Genomic DNA, 21,718 nt, shown 5'->3' on the forward strand with positions numbered 1-21,718 from the left:
TCTTCCAAATGTAGACAAACTTGCTTGTCTGAGTGATTGGCTGAACCTGAAGTAGAACTGAGTGGACTTGCAGGCTCTAAAATTTTAGATTGTTTTATTTTTTAATGCAGTTTGTTTGTACATAATTCTACATTTGTAAGTTCAACTTACATGATAAAGAAATTGCACTACAGTACTTGTATTAGGCAAATCGAAAAATACTATTTCTTTTGTTTTTTTACAGTGCAAATACTTGTAATAAAAAAAATATAAAGTGAGCACTTTGTATTCTGTGTTGTAATTAAAAATATATTTTAAAATGTAGAAAACATCCAAAATATTTAAATGGTATTCTATAATTTTTTAATCGCACAATTGCGATTAATTTTGTTTAATCACTTGACAACCCTATAAAATATTAATACAATAGGAAAGCCAAAACAAAATTGATAGAATGACGCTATCAAAATTAAATGTTTAGACTGTTCCAAAATTGAACTTTCAGAATTTACATTTTGCAAAAATTTTTGAAATTTTATCTTTTCATTATAAACCAAAATGATTTTTTCCTGATGGGTTAGAAACTCACTGAATTGAATTTCCAGCTCTGATCTTTACTAACGAGAACAATCCTGATCCTCTGTTATAAATGCTCTCCTCCCACCTCCCTATTTATGTTTCCCTCAATCCTTGTTCTGCTATTCGCAAAGCCTTTCCAGGTAGGTCTTATTTTCCTATTCATGTATTGTTTGTATTGCCACCTCCCGAACACCAATTTGTCTCGGTCTTTTAAAAAATTAGGTGCCAAAAGCCAGTTGTACTCCAAATTTAAGCCTACCCCATGCAGCACAAAGCCATTATGTCAGTTTTACACCAATGCTCTGATAAGTACAAACCAATACATTTGCCTTTTTGCACCACCTCATAGAGATGATTCATGCAATTCATCATCATCTACAAGCCTCAGACACCACATCTATTGTGCAACTGTCTAGCTAGTATTCCTCCATCTTATAATGGCCATTTGATCCCCCACCCACACTAACCATTTTATATTTGTCTATTGATTTTCATATTGGTTTTAGCCTCTGTCCCCAGACCATACTGTATTCTAAGCCAACTCTCCAGAATATTTGCAATCCTTCTCAATATACCATAAAATAGATGTGTTCTACTTATGGAATTGCACTCCAACACTTGTAAAATTGAAATGCCCAGAATTAACCCTATTTTTCCAAAGCCTATAGACAATTTTCTTCCTCTTTTTCAAGAATCGTGTACACCATATGAACCAAAGAACTATGGAAGAAAAAGAAAAGTTTACATCTTAACAGAGCTTCACAGATGGCTTCAAAAAGTGTGAAGTGCCCCCTTGCATCTCAATAGTGTTTACTCCAAGACCCACTGCTCTGGGGCACCCTGGCACCACCACCCTAACCACCTTGTCCAAAGGGGAGGGAGGCACCAAATGCAGCTCTGCGAATAGGAGCAAGGAAAAAAGTTTACAGACAATAGAGAGTTCCTGCCCCACAAAGTTATACTGCAAAAAAATCAAAATATTTGAGAGAAAGACTCAGATATTCAGTCACAGCTACTACAGAGTCAGCACTAAAAAAAAAAAAAAAAAAAGATGGAAGGCACCTTGGAGAAGAGACAAGAAACAGGTGTGTTGGGAGACTAGTGTCCATAAGCACTTGAGAGATGACCCAACACCAGTGGTGTGCCCCAAGTAAGAAGTAGAGTGGGTCAAAATTCTTCAAAATATAATAGATTATATTTTCATCGTTGCATGTGGTGGTGTGTGAAATAGTGCGTGTGAAGGCATTGTAATCCTGGCAATCACATGGAGTCGTGTAGAAGGGAGAAAAAGGGGGGGAAAGCTGCAGGAAACATTTGCTACTTGTGTAATGGGATAATGTAATAGATTACATTTTCCAAATTTCCACACTTTTTGTAACTAGAGCCAATAACTAGATCCTATGTGTTAACTACCTACAGCAGCAATCAAGTTTGATTTTGAACAGTTACTAAGCATTTTCTGTGGACGTTACTAGATGCCAATTAAATAAATTGGGCTTTTTAAAGAATAAACCATGAAAGTGATGATCTCTGCTCTCCAGCAGAATGCTTCCAGAAGGAAAGAAAAAAAACTGGGATCTGATGCGAGTTTCGATTATACAAGTAGCAAATGTTTCCTACTGTTTTCTCGCCCTCCCCCCCTTTTTCTTCCCTCTACACTATTCCTTTTGATTGCCAAGGTTACAATGACTTCACACACCACCACATGCAACAATTTATAAAAGTGGTTATCTGTTATAGTGTCCTTCTATACAGTAGAAACTTCAAACTTAAATATACAATATTAATGTAGGGATTCAAATAATATCAGATAAAATTTCCCAAAGCTATTACGCAAAAAAGTGTCCCAGTGTTCTTGAAGAGCTGCGTAGCTTGGTATTCTGGTTTCATTTAGATTCCAATCATTGCCTGAGATCTTCTCAAGCTGGACCATAAAGACAAGAACAATACTGATTGTTGCATTGCATTCTATTCTGAAGCATTATAAGTTTCTATTACACAGAAGTATGAACATCTTTGGAATTTCTCATACCTGTATGTAGTACGCAAGGCCTTACAATGTACTATTTGTATATCTTATGTAATGCCTCATTTAAACAAAGAAATACAAATGGCAAGTTGTCTTTTTTTCCACCCACTCCCCCCTCTATATTATATTAGGGCCAGACAAATTACTGATATTTGCATTCTCTCTGATCAAACCACACCAATAACTTTAACCTTAAGGATGGAAAGATTTGACTCCATTTTTTAAAAAGGAGGGGGGGAAGCACTATGTACAGCCTTGTCTATCACTTGTAAACAAATCCCAACTAATTTTCTTTCTTCAGCTTTGGTTCTTATATTATACATGACTAACCTAAATGCAGATATTATTGTACCTTCTAATAATAAATACATACAGCTGTCCTCTGTGCACATAATTAAAGAGATGATCACAATTTTAAGCGATGGTACTCTTATCCCATTATGCAAGCACAGAAGACAGACTTTGGGGGGGGAGGGAGGTAAAAAAAACAAACAGTAAATCGAAGTTCAAAAAGAAATAATAGGAAACGTCTTATGTGTGTCATTCCCTGAAGCCATCTACATTTTTATTTTTTAACTGCTTGTTGACATTTTTCTCCTTCCCCTGGAGAAAAATGTGAGAGTGGATTCTCTATCAAAAAAGGTGAAATTAGTTAATTTGCAGACAGCCCACAGAATGTCTTATATGCCACTTAAAACCCTGTACACTACTTAAAGCCAGGTTAAAGGTTGCATACAGGGTTCTGTGTGGTCTTTTGGCACAAGGAAATCTGGCACTCAAGGAGCGTGAAAGGAAAAATATGGGGCTGTCAAGGCTGTATCCCCACTTTGAACTTTAGGGTACAAGTGTGGGGGCCTGCATGAGGACTTCTAAGCTTAACTACCAGCTTAGTTCTGGTCCGCTGCCACCATTCCCTTCCCTGGGAAGCTTTTAGTGCAGGTAATCATTCCTTCCTTAATGATTTTCACATGGCGGAGGGCTGCTGGCAACTCCCTACCCAGTTGCTGGGATATCACCACCCTCCCCTCATATGAGGATTATGGGGCTGAGGAAAGGGGGCTGGTCTTCCCATTGTAGTGGACATTTTGAGCCCCAGACCCATTCCGCAGCTTTCTTAGAGTATTCCTTCTTCTAAATCCACTCCCAGTTTATCAGAAAATCAGCCACCCTATTGAATGAGTACTGTACTGGACACCTGCCACCTCCTAACTCGTGACATCTTGCATCTTACCTTCTGATCTTCCCTATTGGGTCCCTGAGCTATTGTGGAAAGGCAAACAAAACCTACCCTGCCCTGGCCAATCTGGCAGCGAGTTAAACATTCCTTCCTGTAGGAATGCATAGCTCCCGAATCGCCAGCCCACGGGCGCGGCAAACTGCTCCCATGGCAACGAGGCAGGAGTGACCTTCAACCCAGCGTCTGTGTTTGGGAAACTTATTTGGCTGATTTGATCATTCACCCTCGCAGCTGGCATTCACGCACTCAAGAGATGGGTTCGTTATCTCATGTGCATGTATACTGCCTGGCTTTTCTATGCGCAGGAATGTAACCACTAAGAAGTGTTGTAAACAAAGTAAGGAGAGAAATAAAAACCCCAGGAAAAGTTTTCCTGGAGGCTTTTTGGCTTGAAGCTTGTGAAGCTCTCTAGCTACCACAAACCTGGTGCTCTATTTCCTTTCCTGTGTCGTCACCACACCTTCCCAGACTCAAGAGAGACGCGTGCAAAATGCCCACAGCAAACCAAAAAAAAAATCTGGTTTTACTCTAATCCCGGGGTGGGAGAGTGGGAGCTGCTAAACTGGTATGAGAGATTAGGCACAGGCTGAAGAGGCAAGATTTATACACCCTTCCCCAGGTACACATGGGCTAATGGCTTACTCCAGCCCCACTGGCCTTCCCCAGTGCTGCTAGGATTGCCAGCTTTCTAATTGCACAAAACTAAACACCCTGGCCCCGCCCCCTTCCCTGAGGCCTCATCCTGTCCCTTCTGAGACTCCGCCCCCTCACTCCATCCCCCCTCCATCTGTCACTCGATCTCCCTCACCCTCACTCATTTTCCCGGGCTGGGGCAGGGTGTTGGGGTGCGGGAGGGAGTGAAGGCACCAGTTCAGGGTGCGGACTCTGGGGTGCAGCTAGGGATGAGGGGTTTGGCATGCAGGATGTGGCTCCGGGCTGGGGCCAAGGGATGCCGAGTGTGGGAGGGGGTTCTGAGCTGGGACAAGGGGTTGGGGCATGGGAGGAGGTGATGTGCGGGCTCTGGGAGGGAATTTGGGTGCAGGATGGGGCTCAGGGCAGGGGGTTGGGGCACAGGCTCAGGGAAGGAGCTTGGGGGTGGGAAGGGGCTCAGGGCTCAGCCAGGGGGTTGGGGTTTTGGAGGGGTCTCGGGGTGCAGGCTCCGGGCAGCGCTCACCTTGGGCGGCTCCCTGAAAGCAGCAACTCATCCCTCGGCTCCTAGATGGAGGTATGGCCAGGTGGCTCTGTGCGCTGCCTGCACCCGCAGGTGCCACCCCCACAGCTCTCATTGGCCACAGTTCCCGGCCAATGGGTGCTGTGGAGCCAGCACTCAGGGCAGGATGGGGGCAGCGCACGGAGCCACCGTGGCCGTCCCTCCACTTAGGAGTCGAGGGACATGTCGACGCTTCCAGGGAGCCATGCGGAGCCAGGTATGGAGCCTGCCAGCCCTGCGCCAACAAGACTTTTAATGCCCCAGTCAGCAGCGCTGACTTGAGCCGCCAATGTCCCTTTTTGACCAGGCGTTCTAGTTGAAAGGGTCTAGGGGACCCTTAAAAGGAGCACTACTCTTTTTCTGGGCTGCCCAGACAAAGCCCCTCACCTTGAGGTTGAGAGGGTTACATTCTATTTGAAAAGTCGGCCAGATGTGTTTCAATTGAACTGTGGATCAACTCTTTTTAAATCAAAGACATGCTATTCTGGCTAGTCCATAAAATGCCCCCAATTTTCTTCTCTGGTCTGGCAGCTTTAAGAAAATCAACAGATAATTAAAAAAAGTTCAGACTGAGATTTGACTCCCCTTTCACTTAATGAGTAAATACATCTTATGCAGTTTTAAGCTCTAAAGGCTCAGAGGAGTTTTGCATAGTAGAAGCTTCAGAGATTGGGCATTAAATAGAAACACCAAATCCTCGTGAACCACCAAGTCAGGAGGGCCAACAAGCCTTAGGTTTTTGGTTTTAATTGTTTTTTTTATTTAAATAGGAATTTTACTTTCATGAAGTCCAACTCTGCTTTCAAAGCCTTCTCCTTCTTCACCAGTTATTTTAGCAGCCTGACATGGCCTTCCCTCACACTTTCCAAAATTAAACTGATCTCTGGCAATTTCACACCCATTCCATTTGCATTTTTATCTATTCATGAAGTATTGTCGCCTGTTGTGCAGACAGAGTCCTTAAAGACTTCTTCATTCCCCTATCTGTAACTGCAGGAGCTCACTCCCATTGGAGAAGCTTGATTAATTTCCTCAGTCAGTTAGTTATCATCCAGAGGGAACATTTCCTATAGCAGAGGTGTTGGCCCTCATTAAAAGGTTTATGGAAAATACAATTAGCAGAAAGTACAAATTGCAAAAACTGGAGTGGAATTACAACGAGGCGTCCTTGTGGCACCTTAGAGACTAACAAATTTATTTGGGCATAAGCTTTTGTGGGCTAGAACCCACTTCATCAGATGCATGGAGTGGAAAATACAGGAGCAGGTATAAATACATGAAAAGATGTGATTTGCCTTATCAAGTGTGAGGTCAGTCTAACGAGACAATTCAATTGACAACAGGATACCAAGGGAGGAAAAATAACTTTTGAAGTGGTAATGAGAGTGGCCCATTTCAGACAGTTGACAGGAAGGTGTGAGTAACAGTAAGGGGAAATTAGTATTAGGGAAATTAGGTTTAGGTTTTGTAATGACCCAACCACTCCCAGTCTTTATTCAGGCCTAATCTGATGGTGTCCAGATTGCAAATTAATTCCAGTTCTGCAGTTTCACGTTGGAGTCTGTTTTTGAAGTTTTTTTGTTGAAAAATTGCCACTTTTAGGTCTGTTATTGAGTGACCAGGGAGATTGAAGTGTTCTCCTACTGGTTTTTGAATGTTATGATTCCCGATGTCAGATGTGTCCATTTATTCTTTTGCGTAGAGACTGTCCAGTTTGGCCAATGTACATGTCAGAGGGGCATTGCTGGCACATGATGGCATATATCACATTGGTAGATGTGCAGGTGAACGAGCCCCTGATGGTGTGGCTGATGTAGTTAGGTCCTATGATGGTGTCCCTTGAATAGATATATGGACAGAGTTGGCATCGGAGTTTGTTGCAGGGTTTGGTTCCTGGGTTGGTGTTTTTGTTGCATGGTGTGTGGTTGCTGGTGAGTATTTGCTTCAGGTTGGGGGGCCGTCTGTAAGCGAGGACTAGTCTGTTCCCCAAGGTCTGTGAGAGTGAGGGATTGTCCTTCAGGATAGGTTGTAGATCCTTGATGCGCTGGAGAGGTTTTAGTTGGGGGCTGTAGGTGACTGCAAGTGGCATTCTGTTACTTTCTTTATTGGGCTTGTCTTGTAGTAGGTGACTTCTGGGTATCCTTCTGGCTCTTTCAATCTGTTCTTCACTTCACCAGGTGGATACTGTAGTTTTAAGAACGCTTGATAGAGATCCTGTAGGTGTTTGTCTCTGTCTGAAGGATCAGAGCAAATGCAGTTGTATCTTAGAGCTTGGCTGTAGACAATGGATCATGTGATGGGGTCTGGATGAAAGCTGGAGGCATGTAGGTAAGTATAGCGGTCAGTAGGTTTCTGGTATAGGGTGGTGTTTATGTGACCATTGCTTATTAGCACTGTAGTGTCTAGGAAGTGGACCTCCTGTGTGGACTGGTCCAGGCTGAGGTTGATGGTGGGGTGGAAATAGTTGAAATCTTGGTGGAATTCCTCAAGGGCTTCTTTTCCATGGGTCCAGATGATGAAGAGGTCATCAATGTAGCGCAATTAGAGTAAGGGCATAAGGGGACAAGAGATGAGGAAGCGTTGTTCTAAGTCAGCCATAAAAATGTTGGCACACTGTGGGGCCATGCGAGTATCCATAGCAGTCCCGCTGACTTGAAGGTATAAATTGTCTCCAAATCTGAAATAGTTGTGGGTGAGGACAAAGTCACAAAGTTCAGCCACCAGGTTTGCCATGATGGTATCGGGGATGCTATTCCTGATGGCTTGTAGTCCATCGTTGTGTGGAATGTTCGTGTAGAAAGCTTCTACATCCATAGTGGCTAGGATGGTGTTTTCTGGAAGATCACCAAAGGATTGTAGTTTCCTCAGGAGGTCAGTGGTGTCTCGAAGATAGCTGGGAGTGCTGGTAGTGTAGGGCCTATGGAGAGTGTCTACATAGCCAGATGATCCTGCTGTCAGGGTGCCAATGCCTGAGACGATGGGGCATCCAGGATTCCCAGGTTTATGGATTTTGGGTAGCAGATAGAATACCCCTGGTCAGGGCTCTAGGAGTGGAATTGTTTCTATTGAGAAGTGCGTATGACAAATCTAGCACCTTGGCCATTTACAGTTATACCAGGAAGGTACTACTAAAAAGATGCATTAGTTTTAAAATAAATCTGAAGCCCTATTTCAGAGCATGACTTTCTACATGCAGTAAGATGGGAGCATTTTAGCCTACAGGTAATTGTATTAATTAGTTACTAAATCTGATTGGGTCTGCACAGGGGCAAAATGTCAACTGGCACTGAGAACAGCAGGGGGTTAGAACACAGTCAAAAGTGATTATGTCAAGCAACACTTGCTACAGGATTTAATACAATAGTTTAAAGCTTAGAAAAGAAAAAAATTATAGGGCAGACATAAGTCTAGGAGTTCACTGAACGAACTGACTTGGTGTTATACAGGGAAAATTCAAGGACTACATAATACCAGAATGGTCTCTGCGACTTTAGGGTCGAATCCTGCTCCCACTGAAGTCCCGAAGAGCAGGATCCAACCCTTAGAGAGTGATGATATTGGATGCACAGAGTAAGGTAACAGATCTGTTCTTCTGAAACAGACATGCATGGCAGATTTCATTTAGAAATAATCACTCCTACAGAGACAAAGTACAGTGTTCCGGATTCCAGGATATATAACGACCACTATGGCTGTAATTTGCGACATCATCCAATTCCAAACTCTAGGGTTCAGAGCTGTGCTAACTAAACCAAATGCAAGTTTTATTGTATTGACCAAAATGCGGTTTAGTGCATTTGAAACATCATGAGTTCATCAGCACTGCAGCCTTCATGTTTATTCACAGTAAAAATAGAACAAGCTTCTCCATGTTGTCCAGCCAATGTCCTTAAACTCCATAGACCCAATAGGCCCTGTTTTCAAGAGTGCTTAGACTGTTGGGAGTGGAGCTCTTCTGAAAATCTGGTCCCACATCTAAATTTTCCCCCCCACACACAATTTTTTTAAAAAAAATCCACATACACATTGAGTCAATGCATGCCTTTTTCCCTTGACAAAATTTGAGTCATTTTACTTTAGTCTCCTGCAGCTATAGAAGATGGTGCAGTGCCAAAATATTTCACATGCAGACATCAATACACTGTCTACTATCCCAGACAGTTGCTCAAGGCTACCAATTATCAGACTATTAAAAAACCCAGAAAACAGCTTTATCATGAAGTTATAAAAGGGAGCCCTCCATTTTCTGAGGCATCACCAAAATGGCCTTCAAGTCTGCTGAGACAGAAATATGGTATGAAACGACAGTACATACTCCTTTATTTATTCCTGTCACTGGAAATTCCCTTTGACTGCTACAATTCTCCAATCACTCACACATAGACTTATCTTTACTGTCAAGAAATTAAGGGGGTTACTGACAGTAATAAAGTTAAGCATGTGCATAGGTGTGTGCAGGACCACAGCAGTGGCCAAAGGGCAGGGCCGCCAAGAGGATTCAGGGGGCCTGGGGTCTTCGGAGGCAGGGGGCCCCCGCCACCGAAGACCCGGAGCGGAAGAAGCTCCGGGGGCCCGGGCCCCGCGAGAGTTTTCCGGGGCCCCCAGAGCGAGTGAAGGACCCCGCTCCAGGGGCCCCCAAAAACTCTCGTGGGGGCCCCTGCGGGGCCCGGGGCAAATTGCCCCACTTGCTCCCCCCTCTGGGCAGCCCTGCTCAACACAGCCAGATTTTTAGATCAGACTTTCCAAAGCCTAACCAATGTACATAAAAATCAAGTGACAACATTAAAATGTTTACCACACTAAAAATTAAAACTGACTTTTAAACTACACTATAAATGCGGTGCTGAGCTAAAAGAGTTTTGCCTATTAAAAACAATTCAATTTTTGTAATTTTCCCTTATGAAAGACGCATAACTAAGTGTCCAAGAGGCTTTTCACATTGGAAAATGCGGTTATCAAAATAATAAAAAACTAATAGTTGCAGATTAAGCGGATAAAGATTCTGAGCTGGTTAGTTCTTTTTTTGTCACCATTAATTATCTAATTTTAGGTCCATGAAGAGGAGGAGGGAAAATACACAAGACAAGAAGAGAAGACTACAAATTAAGAAAAGATCCTCTGCCATTTTGACAGACCTATTGTTTGTTCTACATCATCTTGCGAAAGTGGGCTTTTGTTATTTGTACACGTGGAAAGATTTACTAACCAGCAACCAGCACTTCAAAACATTTTGGGGGTGGGGGGAAATTAACTGCAATGAACAAACTACATAGGAAGTCTCCTGGCAGCCTTTAAGAACACAGCATATATATTAAAAGTTCAGGAGTACTTTTCAGGCTTAAGAATGTCTCCTTTAGTCAAGTTATTCACCGCACTATGCTCATGTGATTTTTTAGGGGTGAGGATCAAACACTTGAAAAAACTGCTTCCATTTTAAAACATCATGAAAGATCCAAGTTTGATGAAGACTACGCGTTCTTTGTGCTTCCTAGAATCATGTGTCACTCAGCAGTATACTTGCCAACTTTTCAATGGTTGGATCAGTAAGTTTATTTCAATTTTTGGCATAATAGCATAGCCACACAATGTCATACAAAGAGTCATCAATAGCATGGAGCGGGGGGGAGGGACCTAGTTTTTGGGGTTGGGTGGTTGCTTTTTTTGTTCTTGTTAAAAAAAAATTTCTAACCAGAGGTCTGCAAAGCAACTACGTAAGAAATCAAAGTCTTCAGCAACACTCCACATCTCCTTCGTTGTGTGCCTTCAATGAAGGGGGGGGGGGGGGGGAAAAGTGTCCTAACATGGAAAAAAGGCATTTATTTTTAACACCTCTCAAAGCTCTTAAAGTTTCCACTTGTTTCTGTGAAGAACCTTCTGTCACACTTATGGCATATGAGGGACTATAGTCTTTTTGAGTTAGCAATGACTCAGGTTTGTGTGTTTTGTGTTTCACTTTCTTAAACATTGCATAAAGACTCCCTGATGAATAGCTGGATGCCCTTACGGTACAGTAACATCCACTGCAAGAGAATACACCTTTACACATTTCATGATAAAAGTTCATCTGCAAACCTTCAGTGTGGTTCAAATTATAACAGTTTCTCTTCTGCACAGCATGAAAGTCAATATATAGGTCACTGAAGACACAATTCTCTCTTCTTAATTTTCAAAATAAGCCTACACTTCATAAGAGATGCCAATTAGCAGCCCAGGAAACTCCTATTGTGAGGAATTGAGAGAGAGATTTTAAGAGCCAGGACAATTGTCAGCTTTGGTTTAATAAGAACCAAAATTAGACAAATGAACACACTCACTGTTTTCAATTAGGAATGGGCATCTGTCTACTCCTTTAAAGGAGGCACCCTTATTTGATTACAATTAAAATGGGTAGTCAATGTCAAACATACCACCAATACAGCCTCCTGAAGCCAGAAGGGGAAGTCAGCTCATTCATCATGCTTCTGCTTTCACACCATGACACTCTCAATTGCCAAAGAACCTTCTAGAACCCTCCAATGTCACTTCCTGGCCTTTTACTGAAATGTAAAGTTTTTCCCAGCATGAGGAAATCATGGTGTATATTTACAAGAGAAGTCTCATTTTCCTTTGTGAAAGGTCATTACTAAATTCTTCAAGACCCTTCACTATCCACACCCTACCTATCATCTTTTATACTTTATCAAGATGTCAACTCCCACCTCCAACCAGCCCACGGTGTCTTTGGCCTTCGTCACCTACTTGTTCTGATTTTCAAACAAGCACTTCGGGCTTTCTCCCATGCAGCCCTTCATGCTTGGGAGGAGCTCCCCATAAAGATCCACAAAGCTACCTCTATCTTTCTTCAGATGCCTAAAGACTCTGATGTGATGCCTGCAAAAAAATTGACAACTGTTAATCCATTGGTATCCTGTGACAACTGCCTACCATGAGGACCAAAACGGTCTCCTTGTTTCATTGTGCTCCTCTATATTTCTGTATGACCAGTTGTCTGTCTTACTGGTCAAGTGAAATACAGTATTACACCTCTACCCCAATATAACGCGACCCGATATAACGCGGTAAAGCAGTGCTCCGGGGGGGGCAGTGGCGGATCAAAGCAAGTTCGATATAACGCGGTTTCACCTATAACACGGTAAGATTTTTTGGCTCCTAAGGACAGCGTTATATCGGGGTAGAGGTGTATATGCAACTCAATGGCAATGACGACATTTCTTTGTCTGTAACCCAATAACTTTTAAACAGTGCACCTCATCAGTTCCAAAAATTTCAGAAAACGTTCAAGGGCATCAATGAGCAGATTTTTTTTTCTCTCTCTCTCTCTCTCTCTCTCTCTCTCTCTCTCTCTCTCTCTCTATTTATTTATTTATTTATTTTAATGAAAATCTAAGAACTGGAAGGGGAAAATGAGGATCACAGAAGAGCCTGATATCTGGTTAGCAGACACAGAAGCGTCAACCCTGAAATCCTCTATAGATCAAAGAGCTGATTGATGGCCACCACCATCACCTTCCACCATTACAATACCCGCTTTTTAGCTCCTGTCCATTCTCCCAATACAGTTTAAAAATGTTGGCATCTCAAATGACTTCTACCCCAGGCAGAAGAAATAAAGGCGAAGGAAGGGGACTCAGAGTATCTGCCATGGAGGAAGAAGGGAGATTCAGGGACTCCCTGCAATCTGCCTAAATAAGGTATATGGGGCACACAGTGAGCTTCTGAGGGGAATCAGAGGAATGCAAAGAGTCCCTGGTGCATGCAATGAGCTCTACAGAAGCAATGAAGTGTGATCCTCTAGTACTTACTTCCATTATACACTCTGAGGCAGGGACAATCTTCAACACAAAGAGGTCCTGGTCCAGGGATGGGGCGTCTAGGTGCTACCACACTAATACATCTTCCAAACAACTATAGCACAAGCATTAACAGTGCAATCTTCCCCACACACTGCCTCGCCAAAATGCCTCAGTCCTAACCAGGAGTAGCCAGCTCAGTCTACATTTGGTTTCTTAATTGAGAATGACAAGATTAGACTCTATATAAAACCTGAGCAACATCCTTTTTGGCTCTGGTCCACGAGAAGAGCTGTAATTGTCTGCAGTGTAGCAGAGATGTTAGCATTACAGCACTCGAGAGATCATACGTAAGACACACTGGTACATTTTGCCAATATCTTTAAGGCAAGGACTCATTTTAAATCACACATCTTAAGTGGAGTGGGAAAACAATTATGAAAATAAATCAATGAACATGTCATATTTGATCAACTGTCTTTCATACATCCAAAAAAGCCAGGAGGTGAACTGACATTTCAGAGCACAGAAGAGCAGTCACTGAGGATCATGGATGAATACTTTTTAAACTTTACATAGTGTTATCTAATCGGTGACTTCTTTGGTATACATTTATGCACATCCTAGGAAGTGAAAAAACCTCCTTTCTGTGGAAAGCAGTACACAAAGCAAGGTAACTAAACAGTATTTTGACAGACAAGCAATGCAGGTCTACATCAGAAATAAAAAACAAAATCCACCAGATCTTTATCCCTTCTTTGAAGGGTGAACTTGGCCAAAATTTACTGTGGACAATATGATCAAATGAAATTGAATACAAATAATTTGAGAGATTTTTAAAATCTTGCCAATGACAGCCCTCTGATAATTCTTGCTTCTATGTGCGCAATTCAGATTTTCATTGGCTACACGTGCCATATTTCTGGAATTATGCATCCATCCCCATTTTCTAAGATTATTCCATGAATTAAAGTGATTTACAATATTCAGCAAAATCTGCTACAGAGAACTGCATTCCATTTAAGGTTTATAATCTGTCGAGTGCAAGCCATGCCATATATTATATTGGAAAGGCCCTTGTCATAGGTCCAGCTGACCACCCCTTCTTGGCCACTCACCAGCTTGCCACGAGGGGATCCAGTCACTGGATCCTCTGAGTTTACGCCTCCAGAGTCTGAAAAGAGCCCTAGCACCATCCCTATCTTAAGGCCTATGGGCATGCTCTTGAAGTGCAGATCTTCTGTCACCCCTTCATGAGAGCTATGACTATTTGGTCCCCTGCCCAGCCCCTAGATCCAGTACTGAAACTTCCCCTATAGCTTGAAGACACCCACCCCAAGAACTTCAGCTATGCAGGCACTTCGGCTGCAGTTTACACTCCCTCAGGGACACGTGATAAGATGCATCAAATAACATATATAGACTTTGCACAGATTCTAAACACACACACACAGATCTATACAAAAATAAACAAACCCTATATGCATTTCCCTGCCTCCATTTCCTAATCTCTCCAAAGCATTCTTTAGCCTTGGGTCAAAGTTGTCTGTGGCCATCCAGGGTCCTTATGTTTTAGTGCATGGCTTGGTTTCTGAAATAGAGAGCCCTTTTTCCCCAGGTCTCCTCCTCTGATCTTGGCCAGTCCATCCCCTCTACCCCACCCAAATTTCCTGTGTGGCTGTCCACGTCTTTCCCCGGTGAGTCTTTTTATAACCTCCTGCTTGGTCACCTCTGTCTATGTCCTGCTTGGGAAAATTTCCACTTTCTCCATTTCCTCCACTCCCTCGAGACAAGAAGAAGAGGAAGTATCTTCCCCATCTTACCCAGACTGGTTTCCCAGGAAACACAGTATCTCAAAGTGCTTCAACGTGAATAGATTGTTGAGTTTTAACAACCCACTATTGTCTCTAGTCTGAGACACACATGCTCAAAGATTTGTCTGCAATGGTGGATACACAGAGGCCTTTCATGACCCAGCAATTTCATATCATCAACCAGAATTCACTAGTGGTACCAAATCAGAGACCTAAATTGGCCTTCCATTAAATGGCATAATTTACAATTTCCATTATTGATTTGTTCCCCTCTCTGCGCTGAAAGATCAGGCTACAGTTTGACAAGCTTGTGACATATTTCAATCCCAAACAATACCTTTGGGGTCAATATTATATTAAGTTTATGTATTACTGTGGGCCAGGGACTGTAAGCAACTCCAGGAGGGAGAGTAATCACAATTCCTTCAGGAACCAAAACCTGAGTGTCTCTCTGTTTGGAAAGGGAGGGAGGTGATTAAGGTAAATCACTTATGTTAAAAACACTCCAGAGAGATATAACACCTGAAGGAGGCTTGCATATACTAGTTCAAACTCTTTTTTTCAGAAACCAGAAAACAAAGAAAGGGCTTTTGATATTAAAAAGGCTATGAGTTAGGACCTTCTTTCTGATCCAGCCATTGGACAGGAACCTTCTGTGCAAGAGGGACTCCCACCCTTGTGGAAGGGTTGGAAAAACTGTGCCCTACTTACTAGGGCCCGATGAGATTGATGAGTGATTCCTGGTATGCTTAGTGTGTATTTAAATCAGTTTATGGTTTTTAACATGTTTTCTGTGTAATGCCTTTACCTTAACAATAAACATACCACACAACTCTTTCTAAGCAAGTAATTGTTGGCAATATACTGTTCAAAGCCCTCAAAGAGAAAACAAACCACAGGCACTGTTAGGTAGTCTGGCTTGCTGGGGATATCACAGCGTAAAGCAGAGACCTTGTAGCCTTAAACCACCCCAGTCAGAAAGGATGGATACACAAGGCACACATTCCAAAAACAAAAGTTCATGCTGATGGGCCCTCAACCATCACTGACAAATTTTAAATCAAGAGTGGATTTTTTTTCTACAAGATATGCTCTACAAATTATTTTGGGGAAGTTCTCTGGCCTGAGTTACACAGAGCAGACTAGATGATCACAATGGTCCCTTCTGGCTTTGGAATCTATGAACTTGTACATTCCTCCAAAAGCAGATTGGGGAAGATATAATGTCACTGAACACAACTCTTCAATGTACAGCACCAGGAGTTAAAAAAAAAAACAAGACCTCCCCAAATTGGATGCTCAGATACAGTGAAGTTGGACATAACATGTAAGTTACAAGTTTTCTAATGATGGAACTGTTTGGTGTTGATGTATTGTGACCTGCATTCATTTTTTCCTTATTTTAAAGCTAGAGAGTGACAATGAACAGAGAAAAATGGGATTGATATACTATGATAAACTGAAAAACTAGAGTTATTTTTCTTGGAAAGGAAAAAAAGAGTTAGATGCACTTGACTGCAGTATCAAAAATTATGAAGAGGTAATGAAAACTGATGGGTAAAAGAAGGACCGCATTCTTATAAAAAGAACTGTAAACTTGGGTCAAAAGATGAGCAAATTTTTATTTTAGGCAGTGTATAGTCAACATGTGGCTGTATTATTGGGAGATTATCTTAACTTGGATAGCACTTAACATGTTTCAGAATGTAGGCTGAACACCTAAGGAAGTAAGAAAGGATGCCAAGCACTGCACAGGTAGGTGCATTTATGGGACTTTCCTCTTTCATTAAGTGTCCGGTATTAGCCACTGCTGGAGTCAAGATACTGTATTAGACTGACTAATAATCTAAAACAAGTGTGCAGAACAACAAAACTGAAAAGGCCCTGAACCACCACGAAAGAGGGAATGTCTTCATGATCTAGATTTTTATAACAGCCACATTATAACGATTTTTACTCACATAGTATATAGTGTAGTTGGCAACTGGGAAATAAAATTTAAGATCACCTAAACAGGCTAACTTCAATAGTATTAAAAAGATTAATTGGGGGGGGGAGGGGAAGATGAAGACAGGGAAGAAGATTTTCAAAAGTATCTAGGGTAGGGTGACCTGACAGCAAGTGTGAAAAAATTGGGACGGGGGTGGGAGGTAATAGGAATCTATATAAGAAAAAGGCCCAAAAATCGGGACTGTCCCTATAAAAGTGGGACATCTGGTCACCCTAATCTAGATCTAGGGATTTGAACACAAGACTTCCCCACCCTCAACACCCAATCATCATCATTATAGGATGAGACAGTTCCACTCATGAAAGAGAAGTGGTAATCTCACATAGCAGGTAAAAATCAGCATCACTGTGGTAATATGATCAATCCCAGCGAGACATTCAAAGGGTGTTTTATACACCAGAGAACCATTGATAGCCGAATTGATGGGGATTGCACCATAGTACGGACCAATGGTGCAGTGTATCCACATCAGCCATGCTGCTTTGGCAGTTTAGCCTTGTGCCCCACACTTGTGCTTTTCTACGCTATTGCAGTTATATTGCACTTTGTGTAGCTGCCCAATACTTCTTGATACAGCAGCTTTTGGGAGAGATGGGGAAAATCAAACTCCCACAATCCTATTATTCAGACTATTTAATCAGAAGTAGTAACCTGGTTCAGTGAACGAAGCACTAGGTATACCACACTTAATACTATGGTAAATGCCTTAATAGGACTGATAACTGGAAACACTTGCTTCCAATCTCAGCACTCCCATTGATCCTACTTAGGCAAATCAAGTCACTTCACTTCTCTGTGCCTCAGCTTCTCCATCTTTGTAAACAGGAATATCTACCACAGAAGGAGTGCTGCAAGGGAGGAACAATGAGTGGCCTGAACAGAACTGAAAATGTGTTATGTGCCAAGAATTAGGGTTTTCAAAACCAAGGGGAGAAAAGGAAAAACAGATGTAGGAAGAAAGTTCCCTATGTTACAAAAGTTATACAACTAGGTTCTTGGGCATAAATGGCCTCCAGACTTCCAGCTTTGCTACTCTTCTCAACCCAAGAATAAACTCCTCAAAATCCAGCATCTCTAAAATTTTCAAAGGCTACCACTTAAATACTGCATCTCTGGAGACAATTAGGCAATAACTATTCTGTAACATATTAAGTAAGATGGTGCCATTCAGCTGGGGGTGAACAAAACAAGGTGGAGAAATGTACCTTCTTCGTTCATGTCTGGTGGCAGACCTGTAGTGACACTAAGAAAGGGGGGGGGGGGAGGAGGTGCCTGCATCCAACACTAAGAGTATGTCGGACTCTTGTTAGAGATCTTTGTGGATGGGCAATTCATATGTGGTTCTTTCATAATCTGATGGGTTTTTAGAAAAGTCAAGGAAATACTGTGCATAAAGAATTTCTTTGTTGCTAAATTTCAGAAGAATAATCCTAAAAGAGCCTTACTCCCTTATCCTTATACAAAATTACTTTTTTGGCTCAAGGAGCTTTACAATTTTGCTGTTTTTTAAATTAGTGATGGAAGATCTAATCACAGATTTGTTAGACTTAGCTGCATATTGAAGGGATAGTATAGGGTTTTCTAGATCCTTCCCAACTCCCAACAAGAACCACTAAAAGAAGTCTTCAACTGTATGCACTACTGGAAACATTTTGGATTTACCATGGATTTCCTCCCAGTAACCATTCACAATGTGAGTTTAGCAATAAAGAAATCCATTATCATGCTCCTAATGCCATATGGGAGAACAGGATTTTGGCAGAGTAATGGAGCAGCAATTGCCTAGCAGAGAAGCGGGGGGGGGGGTGGAGGGAGGAAGAGACGGACACAATAACTTCCCCTTACACAGAGGTGACCAACAAGTTGTTCCTGCTGAGTGCAAAAATCATTGATTTCCCTATTAGTTAAGTTGCTTTATCCACTCCGCAGACAGTCTGTTACAGACAGTGGGGCATAATTTCCCCCCACCCCCCGCGCTTACTACAAGGGTTAGGCAGCAGACGATACTACTTCAACAGAACAAAATAGATAGATAAGGGCATGTTTGTCAGGGCACCAGTTTCAAGGAGGCTCCAGTAGCCACAAGGTTTACTGGCTAAGAACTGGACGTAGAATCTCTCAGGAACATCATTGATTTGAATTCATCTCAGATGTCACAGCCTGACAAGGAATCCAGCCAACCTGTGATATCACCACAGTTAGAAACATCCAAGTCTTCTTATGTCTGGCAGCTAGGCCAGTCCTATTTCAAACCTCTGATTGCAGAAGAAGGCACAAAGTATTCTAAGAAACAAGAGGAAAGAGTTTGACTAGGGTTCTGTTTGGTTTGTTGTTTGTGTTTCTGAAGGGTGTGGACTGTAGAAGAGAGTGGATATGAGGAGTCAAAGCACTTTCCTTGAAGCAAGTTTAAAAAATAAGCTGAAAAACTTTAAGTGAACTCATTACCAAGACAAGACACACTGGATTGATACCCCTGCAGACTGCATTTCTCCATGTGCTACAAAACTCAGCATTTACATAATGTTTTATAAAGCACTCAGAGTGCTTTACAAACATTAATTGACCCTCACAACATCCCTGTGAGATGGGCAAGTACAATATTTTACAAAAGGGTATAACAGGAGGTATCAAGAGGTTAAGACACTTGCCTTGTGACCTTGACAAGAAGAATTCATCCATCAGTCTAGCTTCCACTTCTCAAAAAGGTGAATTAACTACAGCGAAGGGAGAACAGTGTCTACACTGAAGCACTACAGCAGCTGTGTCACCATACCAGTTTACGAGTAGACATTCTTAAACTATGCTGCCTCATGTCACAAAACAAGTACACCATGGACAGCAGTTGTGCTACGTTCCTCACACATGTGCTTCAACTCTGAGGGACCACAGGGCAGGTTGAATGCCACGTACAGTCAGTCTTGGTCTTCTCTGCCAAGACTACCAGCAAATCAGTTGCAAGATGGATATTTCAGATGCGCACCCTTAAAAACTAGGAGCTGGACTTAGATCACCAACGCAAGTGTCACATGTAGGTTATTAACCTGCAGATGGGAATGGCTTTTAGCCACTACTGACTTGGCCCTTATTTGAGGTAAAATATGGTTTCCCATTACCATTCCCTGAAGTCACCCTCTCTCTTACAGCTTCTCACTTCCACCATCCAGCTTTTCCACTCTGTACTGTCTCACGGAGTTACCAACTTAAGAAAAAAAGGTGCTAATCATTCTACATGAAATGTTTCTACTGTACATTGGACTTTTGGAGATGGCAATGAAGTTGTGCTGTTCCTCAATGTCTACTTCTTATATTGTGAACTGGACGGCTTCTCAAGATAGAAATCTTCTCGGGCAGTCTCCTCTCCCACAATCCTGTCAGCTACAGGCATGCTTACATGAAAAATATTTGGACACTAACTATTGCAAGAGAGAGAGGGAGACTTTAAATGCAATGTTTTTTTCTGCTTCATTTTATCTCTACATTTTGTATCTGTGCTATTACCTCAGGGTAAGAGTTAACATTTGTAAAATACCATATCTCCCCTTGTTTACCTGCAGCCATCGTTGCTCTAATTGATTCAGGTCACACTGTAGTTTGCCTCTGTCCTCCTGCGAGTTTATTACCTCTTCAATATTTTAAGATTAAATTTACATCAAAAGAAAAAAAACAAAGCAATAGGGCACATTACACAGAAGAGAGTGGTCATTTATATTTACTCTAGAACTTAAACAGTGTTTTGGTCAGGCTACATTTAGCAATTGCTTGAATATATATGGTTTCGGAATGATGAAGGAGCAGCTCTTTGGACCACCTGGAAGAGATTCGTTGACAAGTTTGGACACCATGGGTCAACAGGCCCCATGTCGCTCTCTGTCTGAGGGAAAGTTCCCACCCACCTTTTTTGAACTTGTAACCTCTTCTTTACAATAGGATAGTTTAGACTGTGAAATTATGCCTCAAAAGTAAAAAAAAAGGTACATTTTATATGCAAATATATTACTGTTCAATACAATGTGATGTGTCCTCAGTTAGAATTACAGGCACTAAGAACAATGATTCATAATGCTGTTACAGACAAGAAACAATAAAGGCAGGTTAAAGAAATGAGTTCAGCATACTTTAGTATCATGTCCTTCATTCTGGCTTTCTGACACATACATTTTCAAAGCCAGCATAGCAAATTTGATTTGTGGCAGATTAAGAGCTACAAACACGCATAAATAACCAGACCATTCATTGAGGCAAAGTTGCAAACTGTTCCTGAAAAGAGCTTTTACTAAAATTATGCTTTTTGTATTAATCAGTATACCCAAACCTCGAACTTAAAAATGTACACTAACCTTATTCAGGAGACCAGCAGTGAACACCAGACATGGAGTACCCATTGCAACAAAATTAACTAAAATTACCGTATCAGTTACTAAAAGTGATGACAAGACTCACTGCCCTCTGCATTAATTTTTTTTTGGGCGGGGGGGGGGAAGGAGAGAAAAGAGGTTTCTGGAGATTATTAGGATGAAATCTCTTACCTGTTTTCCATCCAGTGTGTACAGGCGTTTAACCACCCCCGAATCCAGCTTGATGGCATCAGTTATATCAGTAAGAACCTGTTCAAATGAATGTGCTGTCTTCTTATTAAGCAGAATCCGGACTGCTTTACGTGGTTTCACACCACTCCTGATGATGGTGACCAGTTTAGGCCTAATGAAATCCTTATTCTCTCTTGCATCTGAAGGACTTCCTTTGACAGTGGCAAGAGACGGCACCGTACGGGAAGTGGATGTTGTCTTAACATTCACTGACCAATTTGGGTTTACATTCTTCGTGTACTCCAGTTTTTTGAAAGGTTCTATTGAACCACACACATAGCTCTCCCCTGAAGGGGGAAAAAAGGAGAAAAAAAAAAGAGTGTCAGACCAATAAGTCAGACTAATGTAAAAAGACTTCTTACACAACTACATCCTATTTTTGATCTGCCCTGTATCAATCATGTCTTTTCTCTCCTCTACATCCTCTCTGCTAAGACATTGCAGACCATAATATAGTCTTGGAAAGATGCACCTTGCCATCTA

The 21,718-nt window shown here is 41.9% G+C and overlaps 1 protein-coding gene across 3 annotated transcripts in view; it reads right to left on the bottom strand.

Annotated features, from left to right (window-relative positions):
• Positions 1 to 21,718, bottom strand: part of LOC112121106 (serine/threonine-protein kinase DCLK1) — a 345,189-nt gene that overhangs the window by 313,005 nt on the left and 10,466 nt on the right. For all 3 annotated transcript variants that reach the window (XM_029911998.1, XM_029911999.1, XM_029911997.1), the window contains exon 2: positions 21,176 to 21,522. In XM_029911998.1, coding sequence (XP_029767858.1) covers positions 21,176 to 21,522 — 347 coding nt within the window. The remainder of the gene's footprint in view (positions 1 to 21,175; positions 21,523 to 21,718) is intronic.

This window comes from Terrapene carolina, unplaced genomic scaffold (assembly GCF_002925995.2).
Source record: "Terrapene carolina triunguis isolate 2854851 unplaced genomic scaffold, T_m_triunguis-2.0 Scaffold141, whole genome shotgun sequence".
Taxonomy (NCBI): domain Eukaryota; kingdom Metazoa; phylum Chordata; order Testudines; family Emydidae; genus Terrapene; species Terrapene triunguis.